This window comes from Leucoraja erinacea, chromosome 15 (assembly GCF_028641065.1).
Source record: "Leucoraja erinacea ecotype New England chromosome 15, Leri_hhj_1, whole genome shotgun sequence".
NCBI classification, from domain to species: Eukaryota; Metazoa; Chordata; class Chondrichthyes; order Rajiformes; family Rajidae; genus Leucoraja; species Leucoraja erinaceus.
Window position 1 is genome coordinate 28788586 of NC_073391.1, and position 17380 is coordinate 28805965.

The following is a 17380-nucleotide window of genomic DNA, read 5'->3' on the forward strand; positions in this document are numbered from 1 at the left end:
TTCACCAGGTTAATCCCTGGGATGGTGGGACTGTCATATGAGGAAAGATTGGAAGGACTGGGCTTGTATTCATTAGAATTTAGATGGATAAGAGAAGATCTTATAGAAAAGTATAAAATTATAAAAGGACTGGACAAGCTGGATGCAGGAAAAATGTTCACAATGTTGGGGGAAGTCCAGAACCAGGGACCACAGTCTAAGAATAAAGGGGAAAGCCATTTAAAACTGAAATGAGAAAAAACGTTTTAATCCAGAGAGTTGTGAATTTGTGGAATTCTCTGCCACAGAAGGCAGTGGAGGCAAATTCACTGGATGAATTTAAAAGAGAGTTCGATAGAGCTCTTGGGGCTAGTGGAGTCAAGGGATATGGGGAGAAGGCAGGTACGGGTTATTGATAGGGGACGATCAGCCATGATCACAATAACCATATAACCATATAACAATTACAGCACGGAAACAGGCCATCTCGGCCCTACAGGTCCGTGCCGAACAACCTTTTTTCCCTTAGTCCCACCTGGCTGCACTCATACCATAACCCTCCATTCCCTTCTCATCCATATGCCTATCCAATTTACTTTTAAATGATACCAACGAACCTGCCTCCACCACTTCCACTGGAAGCTCATTCCACACCGCTACCACTCTCTGAGTAAAGAAGTTCCCCCTCATGTTACCCCTAAACTTCTGTCCCTTAATTCTGAAGTCATGTCCTCTTGTTTGAATCTTCCCTATTCTCAAAGGGAAAAGCTTGTCCACATCAACTCTGTCTATCCCTCTCATCATTTTAAAAACCTCTATCAAGTCCAAAGTCAATGAATGGCGGTTCAGGCTCGAAAAGGGCCAAATGGCCTCCTCCTGCACCTGTTTTCTATGTTTCTATGTTTCCCACTTCCGCTCCTCGATTCTCCAAAATGAGCTCTTTCATTATGTTTTCTCAAAGATATTTAAGCACACTCTGTCTGAATTTCCCTGCTCCTCAAGATTCTGCAACTCTTCAAACCTCGCTTACACCTATTGTTCATATCTCTGGCTTTTGTTCCAACCATCTGCCTGTTATCCCCCCCCCCCCCCCCCCCCCCTCACTTGTGTCCATCTGCCACTCTTTGCCCTGCCTCTCCTCTTTCCCAGCTTTCTTCTCCCCCCTCCTACAATCAGTGTGAAGAGGGATCTCGACCAGAAATGTTGTCCAGACATGCTGCTTGACCAGTTGATTTACTTCAGCACTTTGTCTCCTCCAGATTGCGGCTTTCAAGCATATGAACCTGGGCTTCATACCTAGCAGATTCCCATTCGATCAACAAAAATGTAGGATTACCCATTCAAGTGCAAGTGATATTTTTAACAGTGCACTGTCTCAATTTCCAGAACAGAAGTGAAGGAAAAAATGGAGCAAAAGAGAAAGGTGATGCAGAAAATGAATTAAGCTAACAAGCTGACAAGCCTTTCGGTCTGAAGAACTGAAAGGTTCCAACCTGAAAGGTCACCTATTCCTTTTCTCCAGAGATGGTGCCTGACCCGCTGAGTTACTCCAGCATTTTGTATCTATCTTTGGTGTAAACCAGCATCTGCAGTTCTTTCCTACACACAATCCTTGTTTTAATTGGATTTATTTTACAATGTTCAATAAGGAGAGCATGAATAACTTTGGCCTTTCACCCATATGAAGAATTACAGACAGATTCATTGAGACTTACAAGATTGTGAGAGGGCTGGACAGGATATAATATACTGAAAGATAGGAGCAGGAGTAAGGCATGTGGACTATGAAACTCGCTCCAACATTCGGTACTACTGTGGCTGATGCTTTATCTCAGTATCTTTTCCCATTCTCATCCCATAATCCTGTTGGCTTTTGAGTCCAAAACAATCAGCGAGACTGGTATAGATGCCAAGGGGGTCTATCTACTGGTTGGAGAGTCTGGAAGTGGAAAATCTAATCACTGAGTGATAGTCATACAGCATGGAAAAAGCACTTTGGCCCAATTGTCCATGCCAACCAAGGTGCCCCACCTAGACTAGTCCCAACTGCCCACATTTAGACTAGAGGATAATAAGGCAACTATTTTAAAATTAGATGAGGAGTACTATTTTCAAATACATTAAATCTCTGCCTCAGAGGCTGGGCTTTTCAGACATCTAGAATAAATGTGAAAATGCGTTTTTCAAATGCTGAGTGATTAGAATCTGCAATGGACTGACAGGGGCATAATGGAGGCAGGTTCAGTTATGGTATTCAAAAAGAGAGATGGATACGTGTATGAAAAGAAAATAAGTGTGTAGAAAGGAACTGCAAATGCTGATTTATATTGAAGATAGCCACAAGGCACTGGAGTAACTCAGTGGGTCAGGTAGCATCTCTGGAGAAAAAGGATGGGTGACGTTTTAGGTTGGGAACCTTCAGAGGACGTTGGACTCATAGTCTGAAGGGTTCTGACTGGAAACATCACCATTCTTATTCTCCAGAGATGCTACCTGACCCGGTAGCTACAAATGAAAATAACATTGCAGGGCTACAGGAAGGGAATAGCGAGTTGGATTTTAAAAAATCCCCAAAGTTCTGGACTAACCCAGTGGGTCAGGCAGCATCCCTGTAGAGCATGGATGGGTGACATTTCAGATGGACTGGTGGGACCATAGAAACATAGAAATTAGGTGCAGGAGTAGGCCATTCGGCCCTTCGAACCTGCACCGCCATTCAATATGATCATGGCTGATCATCCAACTCAGTATCCCGTACCTGCCTTCTCTCCATACCCTCTGATCCCCTTGGCCACAAGGGCCACATCTAACTCCCTCTTAAATATAGCCAATGAACTGGCCTCAACTACCCTCTGTGGCAGAGAGTTCCAGAGATTCACCCACTCTCTATGTGAAAAAAGTTCTTCTCATCTCGGTTTTAAAGGATTTCCCCCTTATCCTTAAGCTGTGACCCTTGTCCTGGACTTCCCCAACATCGGGAACAATCTTCCTGCATCTAACCTGTCCAACCTCTTAAGAATTTTGTAAGTTTCTATAAAACCAGTTAGATTGCACTTCATGCAGAGTCAATACAGACTCAACAAGCTGAGATATCTCCTTCCAAGTTGTAGCCATTCTGTGATGCTGTGAGATTGATAGATCTTTGGAGTCCGCAGCAACTTGAAAAAAAATTGGACTTACATGGCTGAAGAAAATTTGAAGGAGCTTAGAAGCAAGGGAGAAAAGGCTATCAATCTGAGGACTGGGCTTTAGGCGAAGACTCTGCTATGATTTTACTGAAGAGGATAACACCATGGAGAGGCCAGTTGACCGACTTTTGTTCTTATGTTTTTTAAACCTGTCTAATATTTGAGGAATAAAACTCCTGGTATTCTCGTAGCAAAACAAAGACACAAGGAGCTGCAGATGCTGGATTCTTATGAAAAATTACGAAAAATACGTGCTGGAGTAATTCATCATTTGGCTCAGTGGGTTTCTTGGATTGAAGAGTATTCTCTTCACAGATGTCTATGATGTCTATAATGTTTTAAAAGGTTACTCCTGATATTCAAGTTAGTATTGGTTCACACAGTGGCACAGCTGGGGCTGCACTATGGTGCAGCTGGTAGAATCGCTGTCTCACAGCACCAGAGATCCAGGTTCGATCCTGAGCTTGGGTGCCGTGTATGGGGAGTTTGTACGTTCTCACAATGGTCACGTGTGTTTTCTCCGGATGCTCCGGTTTCCTCACACATTCCAACGACGTGCAAGTTTGTAGGTTAATTGGCTTCTGTAAATTGTCCTTAGTCTGTAGGATAGAACTAGTGTATGGGGTGATCACGGGTCGGCGGGAACTCGGTGGGCCAAAGGGCCTGTTTCCATGCAGTAGCTCTAAACCATAGGACTATAGTCAACAGTGTGCTCAGAACTCAGCTTGTGCTCCATACACAATTAGGTGCCTAATAACATTATCAATCAATCAATTAATCAATCAATCAATCAAAATACTTTATTGTCAATCAAAAATACACCAATAAATGCAAGTCTGAACAAAATTTCATTGCATCTGGCTCACCGTGTAAAATAAAATAACAAAAGGATAAAATAGATAAAAAGATAAAAAGATAAAAAGATAAAATATATAATAGTGGTGGCACATTACATGAACTTCAAGAGTCTGATGGCTCGGGGGAAGAAGCTGTTGCAGATCCTTTATACCTTATTATACCTTTCTTTTAAAAGATCTTGAACTTTTGAGGCCTAGTTTGCCAGTCATCCTACACTGGATTATCTAAAGAACAACACATACCAGCCTGACACTCTGATGGAACACTGTGCAATGAAGACACTTACCTAATGTCAGATGGGCGGTGGAAGCAATGATCCGAACGCCAGGCTTTAGCTCGAATTGAACCCGATTCTGATTCAATGCGTTAATCACCATGTCTGAAATCTGTGGGAGAAGCAGAGGGTGTGAGCTCAGTGAGAAAGTTATAAAGCCCCTTATCATCAGCCAAGATGGATTACAAGGACATTTCTGACCATACAGTTTTGTTTAGTTTAGTTTAGAGATACAGTGCGGAAACAGGCCCTTCGGCCCACCGAGTCCACACCGACCAGCGGTCCCCGCACACATTAACACTATCCTACACACACTAGGGACAATTTTCACATACCCCAAGCCAATTAACCTAAAAACCTGTACGTCTTTGGAGTGTGGGAGGAAACCGAAGGTCTCGGAGAAAACCCATGCAGTCACACGGAGACCAGTAGTCGGGATCGAACCCGCTTCTCCAGCGCTGTATGACAGCAACTCTACCGTTGCGCCACCGTGAAAGTTGTGGAATTGTTGCAGGATGTAAGGCTGCCATCAAATCCATCAAGTTTGCAGGCAAAGTTGAGCATTTATTACCCATCTTTAATTGGCCTGAGTTGGAAGTTCATTTTGTGAGGCATTTTGGTAGGTAGATAACAGTCTGCCCACCATGTTGCTGTGTGTTTGGTGTCACATTAGGCCACACCAAATAAGAATCTAATTTTTCCTACTGTGAACGGCATATGAACCACTGAGTTACTCCAGCATTTTGTGTCTATCTCCGGTTAAAACTAGCATCTGCCGTTCCTTCCAACACAAGATACATTTTTCCTGGTTCTCATATCCCAATAATCCCAATAGTCTGGCATGGTCACCATTTTTCCGGTGCTATTTTAGTACCTTTTCCGGATGATTGGATGTCATTTCCTTTAATACACGTACGTTTTTAATTCACCCTTTTTAAAAGTTACACGGTGCTGTCATAAATTTGCTAGTGAACAAGGTAAATGTAAATGGAAGATAGACATGCTGGAGTAACTTAACGGGTCAGGCAGCATCTCTGAAGAAAATGGATAGGTGGAGTTTCAGGTTGGCACCCTTCTTCAAACTCTGAGGGCAGCACAGTAGCGCAGCATTAGAGTTGCTGCCAAACAGCACCATAACCCCGGGTTCAATCCTGACTAAGGGCGCTGTCTATACAAATTTTGCAAGTTCTCCCTGTGACCACGTGGGTTTTCTCCAGGTGCTCCGGTTTCCTCCCATATTCCAAAGACGTGGAGGTTTTTAGGGCAATTGGCTTCTGTAAATTGTCCCCAGTGTGTATGGTAGAACTAGTGTATGGGTGATCGATGGTTGGCATGAGCACGGTGGGCCGAAGGGCCTGTTTCCACACTATATCTCTAAATAAAACTAAGATGTCAACAATCCATTTACTTCAGCATTTTGTGTCTATCTTTGGTACAAACCACCATCTGAATTTAATTTTTATCAAATTTAAGTGGGACCCTAGTCAGTTGAAAGAGAGCGAGGGAAACACAGGCACTGCTGAGTTGAGTGGGAGTGGGGGAACCTGCGGCCCATTGAGTCTAAGGAGGAGTGGGACATGGAGTCCAGTGAGTGGAAGGGAGTGCGGCAGACATTATCTGGCAAACTAGTTGCGATCTCCACCATTTAGATAGAGGATTATTGGAACTTCACTTTACAATTACTGAATGGAAGTGGGATTTCATGTATTATAAAACTGGTCCACTGAGAAGTTGACTCCAATGCTAACAATGCCCTGATTATTATCCTTCTCCAATCTTCTGGCAAGAATATTGTGTATTCGGAATGCATAACATTGTAGATTTGAAGGTTAACACCTGTAGTGTCTGGAATAGTGTCTGAAGAACGGCACAACCCGAGATATCACCTATTCATTTTCTCCAGGGACGCTGCCTTCCCGTTGAGTTACTCTAGCATTTTGTGTCTATCCTTTAGTTTGGTAGCAGATTTAACATATTCTACACTTTGTTCTTGGATGGATGTAACTCAATAACTTCCCCAGGGCCATTACTTCACACTAAAACAGTTGTGCTGGCATGTAACTGAAAGTAGGATCTATGATAAGATTGGTTCAGGTAGAGATAGGTGCCAGGACATTAATTCTATTATTTAAGAGCACTATTGTGAAACGGCTGCTGCCTTACAGCTCCAGTGATTTGCGTTGAATCCTGGCCTTCAGTAGGTTTGTATATTTTTTCAGTGATTGCGTGGGTTTTCTCGCACATCTTACAAGCAGGAGAATAGTTTGATTGGTACCTTAAATTGTCCCTGGTGTTGGAGAGTAGTTGGATAATTAGGGGGAAGTTAGGCAGACGAGAGAGAATAGGATGCAGGCAATAAGTCAGCAGAGAGATAATGGGCCAAATCATTTCCTTCTAGGTCTGAAGGAAATATGAGAAAATAATGTGAGAAATAAAGGACGTGTAAGAATTGGATTATTGCACATATTCCAGGTCACTGTAATGAACTGACCCGAAAATAGATGTTTTCACTGGTTAATATAGTATCTTATTCTTACACCTTCCTTTATCATTTATGAGCCCTGATCCCTTGTTCTTTCTCCAAAGCTGCAAATCTTCTTTACAATCACTAATAATGTCTATTTCCAAATACTGTCGATATATTAGAGATGCCTATCTTTATGGTGTAAGCTACTTAAGTATGGAGCCTTTTTCCCCCAAGGCAGGAATGTCAAATACTAGAGGTTTTAGGTTTAGGCATAGGTCCATTTCCTGTCAAATTCACGTTAGATAGGAAATGGTGTTGGGTCGACTGATGGGACTGAAGGCAGATAAATCCCCAGGGCCTGATGGTCTGCATCCCAGGGTACTTAAGGAAGTGGCTCTAGAAATTGTAGATGCATTGGTGATCATTTTCCAATGTTCTACAATTTCAGGATCAGTTCCTGGGGATTGGAAGGTAGCTAATGTTACCTCACTTTTTAAGAAGGCAGGAGAGTGAAAACAGGGAATTATAGACCAGTTAGCCTGACATTGGTGGTGGGGTAGATGCTGGAGTTAATTGTAAAAGATGAAATAGCAGAACATTTGGATGGCAGTAGCAGGATCGGTCCAAGTCAGCATGGATTTACAAAAGGGAAATCATGCTTGACTAATCTTCTGGAATTTTTTGCGGATGTAACTCAGAAAATGGACAAGGGAGAGCCAGTAGATGTCAGAAAGCATTTGATAAGGTCCCACATAGGAGATTAGTGGGAAAAATTAGAGCACATGGTATTGGGGGTAAGGTGCTGACATGGATAGAAAATTGGTTGGCAGACAGGAAACAAAGAGTAGGGATTAATGGGTCCCTTTCAGAATGGCAGGCAGTGCCTAGTGGGGTACCGCAAGGCTTGATGCGGGGACTATAGCTATTTACAATATACATTAATGATTTAGATGAAGGGATTAAAAGTAACATTAGCAAATTTGCAGATGACACAAAACTAGGTGGCAGTGTGAACTGTGAAGAGGATGCTATGAGGATGCTAGGTGATTTGGACAGGTTGGGTGAGTGGACAGATGCATGGCAGATGCAGTTTAATGTGGATAAATGTGAGGTCATCCACTTTGGTTGCAAAAACAGGACGGCAGATTATTATCTAAATTGAGTCAAGTTGGGAAAAGGGGAAGTACAACGGGATCTGTGGGTGCTTGTTCATCAATCACTGAAAGTAAGCAAGCAGTGAAGAAAGTGATGTTGGCATGTTGGCCTTCATAACAAGAGTAGTTGAATATAGGAGCAAAGAGGTCCCTCTGCAGTTGTACAGAGCCCTAGTGAGACTACACCTGGAGTATTGTGTGCAGTTTTTGTCTCCCAATTTGAGGAAGGACATTCTTGCTATTGAGGGAGTGCAGCATAGGTTCACCAGGATGGCGGGACTGTCATATGTTGATAGAATGGAGCGGCTGGGCTTGTATACTCTGGAATTTAGAAGGATGAGAGGATATATTTTTGAAACATATAAAATTTATAAGGGTTTGAACACGCTAGAGGCAGGAAACATGTCCCCGATGTTGGGGAGTCTAGAACCAGGGGCCGCAATTTAAGAATAAGGGGTAAGCCATTTAGAACGGAGATGAGGAAAAACGTTTTCATGCAGAGACTTGTGAGTCTGTGGAATTCTCTGCCTCAGAGGGTGGTAGAGGCTGGTTCTCTGAATGCTTTCAAGAGAGAGCTAGATAGAGCTCTTAAAGATAGCGGAATCAAGGGATATAGGGAGAAGGCAGGAACGGGGTACTGATTGTGGATGATTAGCCATGAACACATTGAATGATGGTGCTGGCTCGAGGGGCCGACTCCTGCACCTAGAAGAATGGCTTTCTCCTGCACATATTGTCTTCTATCTATTGTTCATTGTTGTCACATGTACTGTGAAAAGCTTTGTCTTGCAAGCTATCTAAACAGATCAGCCATACCATCCATAGATGCAATCGGTTCAAACACGAGTACAATGGATGTAGGAATGGGGAAGATACGGTTCTCAGCAGCTTTAGGATGAGAGGGGCAACATTTAAAGGTGATGTGCGGGGCAAGTATTTTACATAGAGAGTTGTGGGTGCCTGAAACGTGTTGTTGGGCCTGATGGTGGGATTTATTAAACTTAGATAAGTACATGGATATGCAGGGAATGGATGGGTATGGATCACATGTAGGCAGATGAGGTTAGTTTATCTTGGCATTATGATTAGCACAGACATTGTGGACTGAAGGGCTTGTTCTTGTGCTGCACAGTTCTATGTTCTATATTCTATCGTGTATGCATATTTTCAAATGCTGTTGACCTATCCTACCTTTGTGGAATATGCTCCTTAATTATGGATGGCTACGTTTGCTTACATAGTTTTATGCAAAAAGAGGAAACTTTTTGTGATAAACTAAATGTGGAGCCAACTACATTAAATATAATTAATGAGTCTTATTACTGGTGGTTCTTGGTCTGTGCAGCAGTGAGTAATGATCCTCGCATGACTTTACACTGTTTGACATGAGCAAATTTAATGAGTCACTTTCCCACCAGCTACAATTCTTTTGAATGCCAACTGATTTGCATTGTACTCCCAAAACATGTTAACTTGTACCGTTCATTAACTCGGCATCTAAATAGTCCATTAATTCCGATAAGTAAAGGATTTGGCCGAATTAAACTGATCCCTTAACCTGCTGGATGTTGTACATTGCTGATTCCCACCAATTTTAAGAGAATTGTACTGCATTGCCACATGCAACACAAGGATTATTTACCTGTTAACCACCAGAGAAGGCCAATGAAGAATGGCTTGCTGCTTTTGAAGAGTGGCGGTAGGAATATGATGCCGATTATTGAGCCTTAAACACGTCCCTAACATGTTCGCATTCTTTAGTTTAGTTTAGTCCAGTTTATTATTGTCGAGATACAGCAAAAAACTTTTTGTTGCTTGCTAACCAGTCAGCAAAAAGATGAGACATCCTATACAGAATATACATTCTCCCACATCCCAAAGATGTACGATCTACTTTCCGACAACAGCGTAAAGATGGTGGGCCGACCCTTCTTTAATCAAGGACAAAATCACAAGAAAGCACTTGAAATCCCCCCTACACCTCCTCCACCCCCCTGTGAACCCACCGAAAATGTGGTGCCAAGGCCGGGTGAGGCAACCGATCGTGGCTCCATCGGGACTACCCCGATCAGCGGATCGCGGGTCGAATTTGCTGCATGTGGCCGGGGCTCTGGAACTCCGGCCCGGCCAGAGCTGGCAGATCCGTTCCCTTGGCTGACTTCCGAGGCCGTGACCTCTGCTGGTCCGGCAAAACAGATAATCCAGCAAGGCTCTGGAGAATCAGTGGCGGAGCTGCAGTTGTCAGGTTAATCGGCTAGTGTAAATTACCGATAATGTAATATTGTGGACACAAAGTGCGGGTCAGACAGCTTTGCTGGAGATCACAGATAGGTGATGTTTCGGGTCGGAACTGTGCCTGGCCCGTTGAATTGCTCTAGCACTTTGTATCCTGTGTGTAAACTAGCATCTGCAGTTCCTTGTTTGTATGTAATAGAGTGGGTTGTTATTCAGCACCTATGCAAGATAAGCTATCCCTAGCAGGGATATAAGCGAGAGCTGGCATTGACGTGATGCATCAAATGGTCGCCTTCTATGCCATTATGAGATATGAGTGGAGTGTTTCTCCACTGTGATCACCAGTTGATCTGTGACAAAGCTGAACATTACAAAATGGTGACTCACCTGCTCTAAACTCATACTGTTTAACCCCTCCTCCGTAGCATCTCGGTGTGGGAGGATGTACAGTTCCGCTGCAGTTGGTAAACCTGGGAGGATCGCTAGCAACATTTGTTGCTCTGGTAACGCTGTAACCTACAGAAACACACAGCCACACTTCATTATCATTTCAAAATCCTCTGGCAGCTCTTAACTTTTTTTTTCCTCTAACCTTATATTTCTAAATTAGGTTCCCAAATGCATCAGCTAATAAACCCCTCTGTAGAAGCACGGAGCCACATATATGCATGGTGCATCTTTTGACTGTTCAGTCCTTGCAAGAGGAGTGAATTAAAAATCCTGATCTTCTATTAAAATTACTACGCAGGAAGGTTACTTTCAGGTTCCCGATGTTGGGGGAGTCCAGAACAAGGGGCCACAGTTTAAGAATAAGGGGTAAGCCAGGTAGAACGGAGACGAGGAAACACTTTTTCTCACAGCGAGGTGAGAGTCTATGGAATTCTCTGCCTCAGAGGGTGGTGGAGGTCGGTTCTCCGGATTCTTTCAGAGATCTAGATAGGGCTCTTAAAGATAGCAGAGTGAGGGGATATGGGGAGAAGGCAGGACGGGGTACTGATTGGGGATGCAAAAAAATCCCCTTGTCTATTGACTCAGTCTGAAGAAGGGTTTCGGCCCGAAACGTCACCTATTTCCTTCGCTCCATAGATGCTGCTGCACCCGCTGAGTTTCTCCAGCATTTTTGTGTACCTTCGATTTTCCAGCATCTGCAGTTCCTTCTTGAATACTGATTGGGGATGATCAGCCATGATCACATTGAAAGGCGGTGCTGGCTCGAGGAGCCGAATTGCCTACTCCTGCACCTATTGTCTCTTGTCTATTGACTGGGGCGAAAGGAGAAGAGGCTTTGTTTGGAACTACTTTTGGAAGTAATACTTTTTTTTCCCAAGAGTCAAGAGAGTTTTATTGTCATGTGTTCCAGATAGAACAATGAAATTCTTGCTTGCTGCAGCATAACAGAATATGTAAACATAGTACGGACCAGGAGATAAAAGTCAGTGTGTCTATATACCACAGACCATATATCACAGACCTAAGGGGTGGGATATATTTGACATTGCAATGTCAAATTTTAAGTCAATTGCAGTCGCAACATGTTGAAAATCCAGCGGCGACCAGATCATGCTGCCAGGGTGTTGCCTGTATGGTCGTGAGTAGTCTCCTCAGTTGCCCAAAGAGTCGTAGCATCTTTCTGGTTGCCACTGAATTTTCAACATGTTGAAAATTTTCGCCGACCTGCAGTGATGTATGACGGGTACCGGTAGTTGCCGGAAAAGTCGCGTAAGTGGGACAGGCCCATGGAGATGTACGAGGCAAGTTTTTTAACAGGGTGCTGTGAGTGCCTGGAACGTGGTGCCAGGGTTGGTAGTTGAGGCAGATGCGATAGTGGCATTTGAGGAACTTCTGGATAAGCAAGTGGATATACAGGGAATGGAGGGGTGTGGATTATGTGCAGGCTGATGAGAGGTGATCTTGGCATCATGTTCAGCACAGCCATTGTGACCCCCCCCCCCCTAGTTGGAGATAGGATGGTTCAGCTACCTGAAAACAGCTGGGAAGAATCTGTCCATGAAGTGTGTAATTTCACACTTCTGTACCTCATGCCTGATGGGAGAAGGGGGAGTGGCCCAGGTGAGACATCCTTGATTATGCTGGTGGCCTTGTCGAGGCCGTGTGAAGTGTAGATGGAGTAAATGGAAGGGAGGTTGGTTTGTCTGATGGTCTGGGCTGCGTCCACAATTCTCTGCAATTTATTACGGTCTTGGATGGAGCTGTTCCCAAACCATGCTGTGATGCATCCCGATAAAATGCTCAGAGTGAAGTCACTGCAAAGATTCTTCCCTCTGACTTACCATTTTCTATTTAGCCACTTCACAGAGAACACAGCCCTCATGATTCCACTTGGAGACCACCTCATCATTTAATATCTGCTTAGTACCTTGTTATGTTTGCAGAATGTAATGAATGAATTAGCAAATTCACTTGCTATGAATATTTGAAATAGGATAATTATGCCAGTTGTCATAACAACAGTAATAAATGCTTTCATTTGGACATAGTGTTCACGGTCCAAGCCATGTTCATAAGTTCGTAAGTCATAGGAGCAGACATAGGCCATTCGGCCCATCAAGTCTAATCCGCCATTCAATCATGACTGATCTATCTTTCCCTCTTAACCCCATTCTCCTGCCTTCTCCCCATAAACCTTGCCCATCAAGTATATGTCAATCTCCACCTTAAACAAAATACCTTGACCTCTACAGCCATCTGTGGCAATGAATTCCACAAATTCCTTTGGCCCACCTTGCCCATACTGCCCATTATAACTGTCTGAACTAATCTCATCTACCCTCATTAGGTCTTTAGCCTTCTCTGCCTTGTAGATACAAATGCTTGTCTAGATGTTTCTTAAATGCTGTGAGCAGCATGTTCTGTTTATATTCCTTTGAAACGCTTATGTCGTTCACCATTATTAGTTGTGGTGGCGGTTTCCATGTTCCAACCTGTCTCTCAGTGAAGACATTTCTCCTGAATTTGTAATTGGATATATGTATTATTTATAACCCTCTAGTTTTGGATTGTCAACAGTTGGGCAAAGCTGAGAGATGTCACACACCAAAAGAACATCTCTAAGTGTACAATGTGATGTTTCCATTTCTGACACCAGTCAGCCTTTTAAATTCTAATGACAGGTGCACTGTGCCAAGACATGGTGAGTTATATCAATGCTGTCAGAGGTGGGTGGTAGACATTGAGTGAAACAGGCCAATGTCCTTGCCTTTGCTAATATTCCTGATAGAGTCTCACAGCATGGAAATGGGCCCTTCGGGCTGACTCATATCCATGTTGATGAAAATTCCCCATTAAAGTGAGTCCCATTTACCTGCATTTGGCCCAAACCCCTCTAAATATGTCCAATCCATGTACCTATCCAAATTCAATCTGATTAAACAAGGTTCCAAACCCACCAGGAAGCATCTACTATTTCCTTGTTTTAGCACAGTGCCAACCTAACTCTTAGAGGGAATGACTTCCTGAGGGGCCACACAGCAGAGACTTTCCTGAGGAACCGGGAACCCGCCTGGAGGACTCGAAGGCTCGGCAGACTGCGGTACCGGGAAGGAGCCGCAGGAGACGCCGGACTTGAAGAGCAAGGGCCGGTAGGAGGGTGAACCAGGGTAATGCCTCCAGCACCTGCAGGAGATCGGCTGCAGGACACAAAGATGGCCAGGTGAGGAGAGGCGACGGATGAAGGCCCTGCAGAAGCCTGGGGATGACCAGGATCAGGAGCCGCTCCAGTAGACCAAGCGTGCGGGCAGACCTGATTTTGGACATTGGAAATGGTGCCAAAACATGGTGGCGCCAGCTTGTGTAAATATGCAAAAAGAATTTTACTGAACCATTGAAATAATTCACTTTCTAAGCTGATGACATTTCCTCTCGCAGTTGGAGTTATCTCCCAGGAATTTGATGAGAGGAAAGTTTACAACAGGCTTCTGTCAGTTACAATGTTGCTTCTCGGTGGGCAGGGCTGGTGTGTTCTTACTTGCAATCTTTCCAACTTACTTCTCCGAGCGTTCTTTTAACAAGCTTGCTGAGATCCTGCCTCCATTCGGGAATGTCTGGGTTGTGATCTTCCAAGTTCGGTGTAAACGACAGCAACAATGAGCGGTAAGAATCTGCAGGATGAATATGTTAGAACGCTATTATCAAAATTTTGGGTTCAGGTATTACATTTTGGCCAGGTTATGATCGGAATAATATTTCCAACGACTGATTATATTCCTGTTGATTTGGTCACGTACCACAAGATAATTAATGAGGGCTACAGAGTAGATGATGTCTACGTAGGCTTTAGCAAAAGGCCTTCTACAACGTCAGGCATTACGTCACACAGATGATTGATGAGGGCTACAAGAGTAGATGTTGTCTATATAGACCATAGAAAAATTCTTTTGACAAAGTTAGGCTGTTTCCGCATATTAGATAGCATGGGACACAGGATGACTTTGTCAATTGGATACAAAGTTGGCTTGAATGGAGGGGGGTCAGGTGGCGTATTAGTTCTTTAGTTTTACAGATACAGGTGGAAGTAGGTCCTTCGGCCCACGGGGTCCACGCCGACCAGCGACCATCCCGTATCCTACGCACTAGGGAGAATGTACAGAAATCAATTAACCTACAAACCTGCACGTCATTGAAATGTGGCAGGAAACCGGAGCATCTGGCAAAAACCCACACGGTAACAGGGAGAATGTACACACAGCACCCGTATTTAGGATCAAAACCTGGGTTTGATCCTTATTACAGGGTGCCGCCTGTATGGAGTATGTATGTTCTCCTTGTGACCGTGTGGGTTTTCTCCGGTGTCCTCCCATGTTTGAAGATGTGCTGGTTTGGAGGTTAACTGGCTTCTGTAAATTGTCCGTAGAGTGTAGGATGGAACTAGAGTACGGATGATCGCTGGTCGGTGCGGACTCGGGCAGAGGGCCTGTTTCTACACTGGGTCTTTAAGCTAAACTAAACTAAACTAAACTAAACTAAACTAAACTAAACTAAACTATTGGTTTAAAAACCTGGAGGGATTTATTTATTGAATGAATGAATGAATGAATGAATGCATGCGTGATTGAATGAATGAATGAATGATTGAATGATGATTGAATGAATGAATGAATGATTGAATGAATGATTGATTGAATGAATGCATGATTGAATGAATGAATGATTGAATGAATGAATGATTGATTGAATGAATGAATGAATTGAATGTATGAATGAATGAAGTAAATATGTTGTGTTTGACTCACCAAATACTGCTATGCTTTTTACGTCCTGGAGAATGGAATTGCCATCAGATACTTGGATGGTGATGCTTGTTATTCCCTCTGTGGAGAACCTGATGGGGGCTTTGTCCTCCAGGGTGACGATAGGCTGTGGCAGATGACAAGGAATGAGATACTGAGAAGTAGAAAGCAGCACCAAGCAACCATTTATCTTCGATGTAAACCAGCATCTGCCGTTCCTTCCTATACATTTATCTTCTTAAGCCAGCTCTGGTGTTCAATAAGATTAAAGCTGATCCATCACATACTTCCATACTGAACCTTTCCCTGCTTTTCCTTAACAGATTTAGTTAGCATCATCCCATAAGTAGACATGGAACAATTAATAGACCTTTCAGCAGATGTTGTTCATGGAAGAGAATTCCAAACTTATACCTGCCCTCATCCCTGAAACACTGGTTTAAACGTTGCCCTTAGTCTGAGACTCCCAAACTAATTCCCCAACTCTATTCCTAGTTCTGGACTCCCCATCTACCATCCAACTCCACCACCTAGTCCCAAATTCCCCGACCAGCCCTTCAACTCTGCCTCTAGTCTAAGGCTCCCCTACCAATTCTCAACTCTGCTCCTTGTCCGAGATTTCTCAATTAACTCCCAAGTCTTCTCCCTTACTCTCGGACTCCTGAAACCAACTCCCAATTCTGCCCGCTACTCCTGGACTCCTCAATCTATCCTAAATCCTCCCTCTAGTCCCAGACTTCCCAAAATCAATCCTCTCTCTTCTCTCTAGTCCCGGACTCCCTAACTAACATACAACTCTGTCCCACGTTCAACATTCCCCAAACAACCATCACTCGGGCCCTAAGTTTCGAACCAACAGAATTGTTTTTAGACCAAGCAAATGGAGAAAACAGAAGCTGCTGATTTGCGCCATTGCAAACACGACAATCTGGTTATATTTACTAAAGTACCAATACCACGAAAGACTTCACTATCATCTATATCATCAATAATCTTTAGTGGAGGGGCAATAGAACTAAATGTTATTCACATTATTTCCCTTTATCATGTATCTGTTGACGGCTCGATTGTAATCATGTATAATCTTTCCGCTGACTAGTTAGCACGCACCAAAAGCTTTTTACTTACCTCGGTACACGTGACAATAAATTAAACTCAACTAAACTGATGCGGTGGGCGATGCCTATGAAGAAGTGGAAGATTTATACTGTATACAATATCATAAGTCACTCATAATAGATAGAGTGTGGGCGAATTACAAAAAGGCAAAGTTACACTGTGACCCACATCATAGGCAGCTCTTTGCTCGCCAAATCCTATTAACGTTGAGGAGGTTTTATATCTGTTGTCAGCCCAAATGATGGACAGACACAATATGTAACTGACAGAGACAATGCAGTAAATCCTCCCAGATCTCTTTGACAGAAATGCAAAGGCGGTTTATTTAACTACACATGGAACGGGATGCAATCACACATAGTGAGCAGTACGCATTTGTCCTTTGTCCTACCAGTTCCCCTGGAGTCTTGGAAAGGTTATCAAGCTATCGTCATTCTTTCAAATTCTAAGGATCAGGGATTACGATGCTAGGTACTTAATTTCTCCCTGTAATTTAACCTTTGGACCATTCTGACAAAGCAAATCTGCCATTTCTCCATGGTGGACACAAAATGCTGGAGTAACTCAGCCGGTCAAGCAGCATCTCTGGAGAAAAGGAAAGATGATGTTTCAGGTCGAGACCTTTCTTCAGACTGAGATTCTGGGGAAAGGGAAACATTTTTATTTGTTCTGAACCTTTTAATACCTCTAGTTTCCCTCTCCCCTGAATCATTCTGAAGAAGGGTTTTGATCTATTGTCACCAGTCACCTATTTCTTTTCTCCAGAGATGCTGCCTGACCCGCTGAGCTACTCCAGCATTTTGTGTCTATCTTCACTCTAAATCTTTCCTGTCCACATATCTATCCAAATGTATTTTAAA

The 17380-nt window shown here is 43.4% G+C and overlaps 1 protein-coding gene across 6 annotated transcripts in view; it reads right to left on the reverse strand.

Annotated features, from left to right (window-relative positions):
- LOC129704093 (VPS10 domain-containing receptor SorCS1-like) overlaps positions 1–17380 on the reverse strand; it is a 678236-nt gene that overhangs the window by 30629 nt on the left and 630227 nt on the right. For all 6 annotated transcript variants that reach the window (XR_008724683.1, XM_055646979.1, XM_055646982.1 and 3 more), the window contains exons 21-24: positions 15405–15528; positions 14161–14273; positions 10543–10671; positions 4312–4411 (exon numbers count right to left, since the gene is read on the reverse strand). Coding sequence is in view for 5 of the 6 variants with exons in the window: in XM_055646979.1 (XP_055502954.1) it covers positions 4312–4411; positions 10543–10671; positions 14161–14273; positions 15405–15528 (466 nt within the window). In the remaining variant the exon portion in view is untranslated. The remainder of the gene's footprint in view (positions 1–4311; positions 4412–10542; positions 10672–14160; positions 14274–15404; positions 15529–17380) is intronic.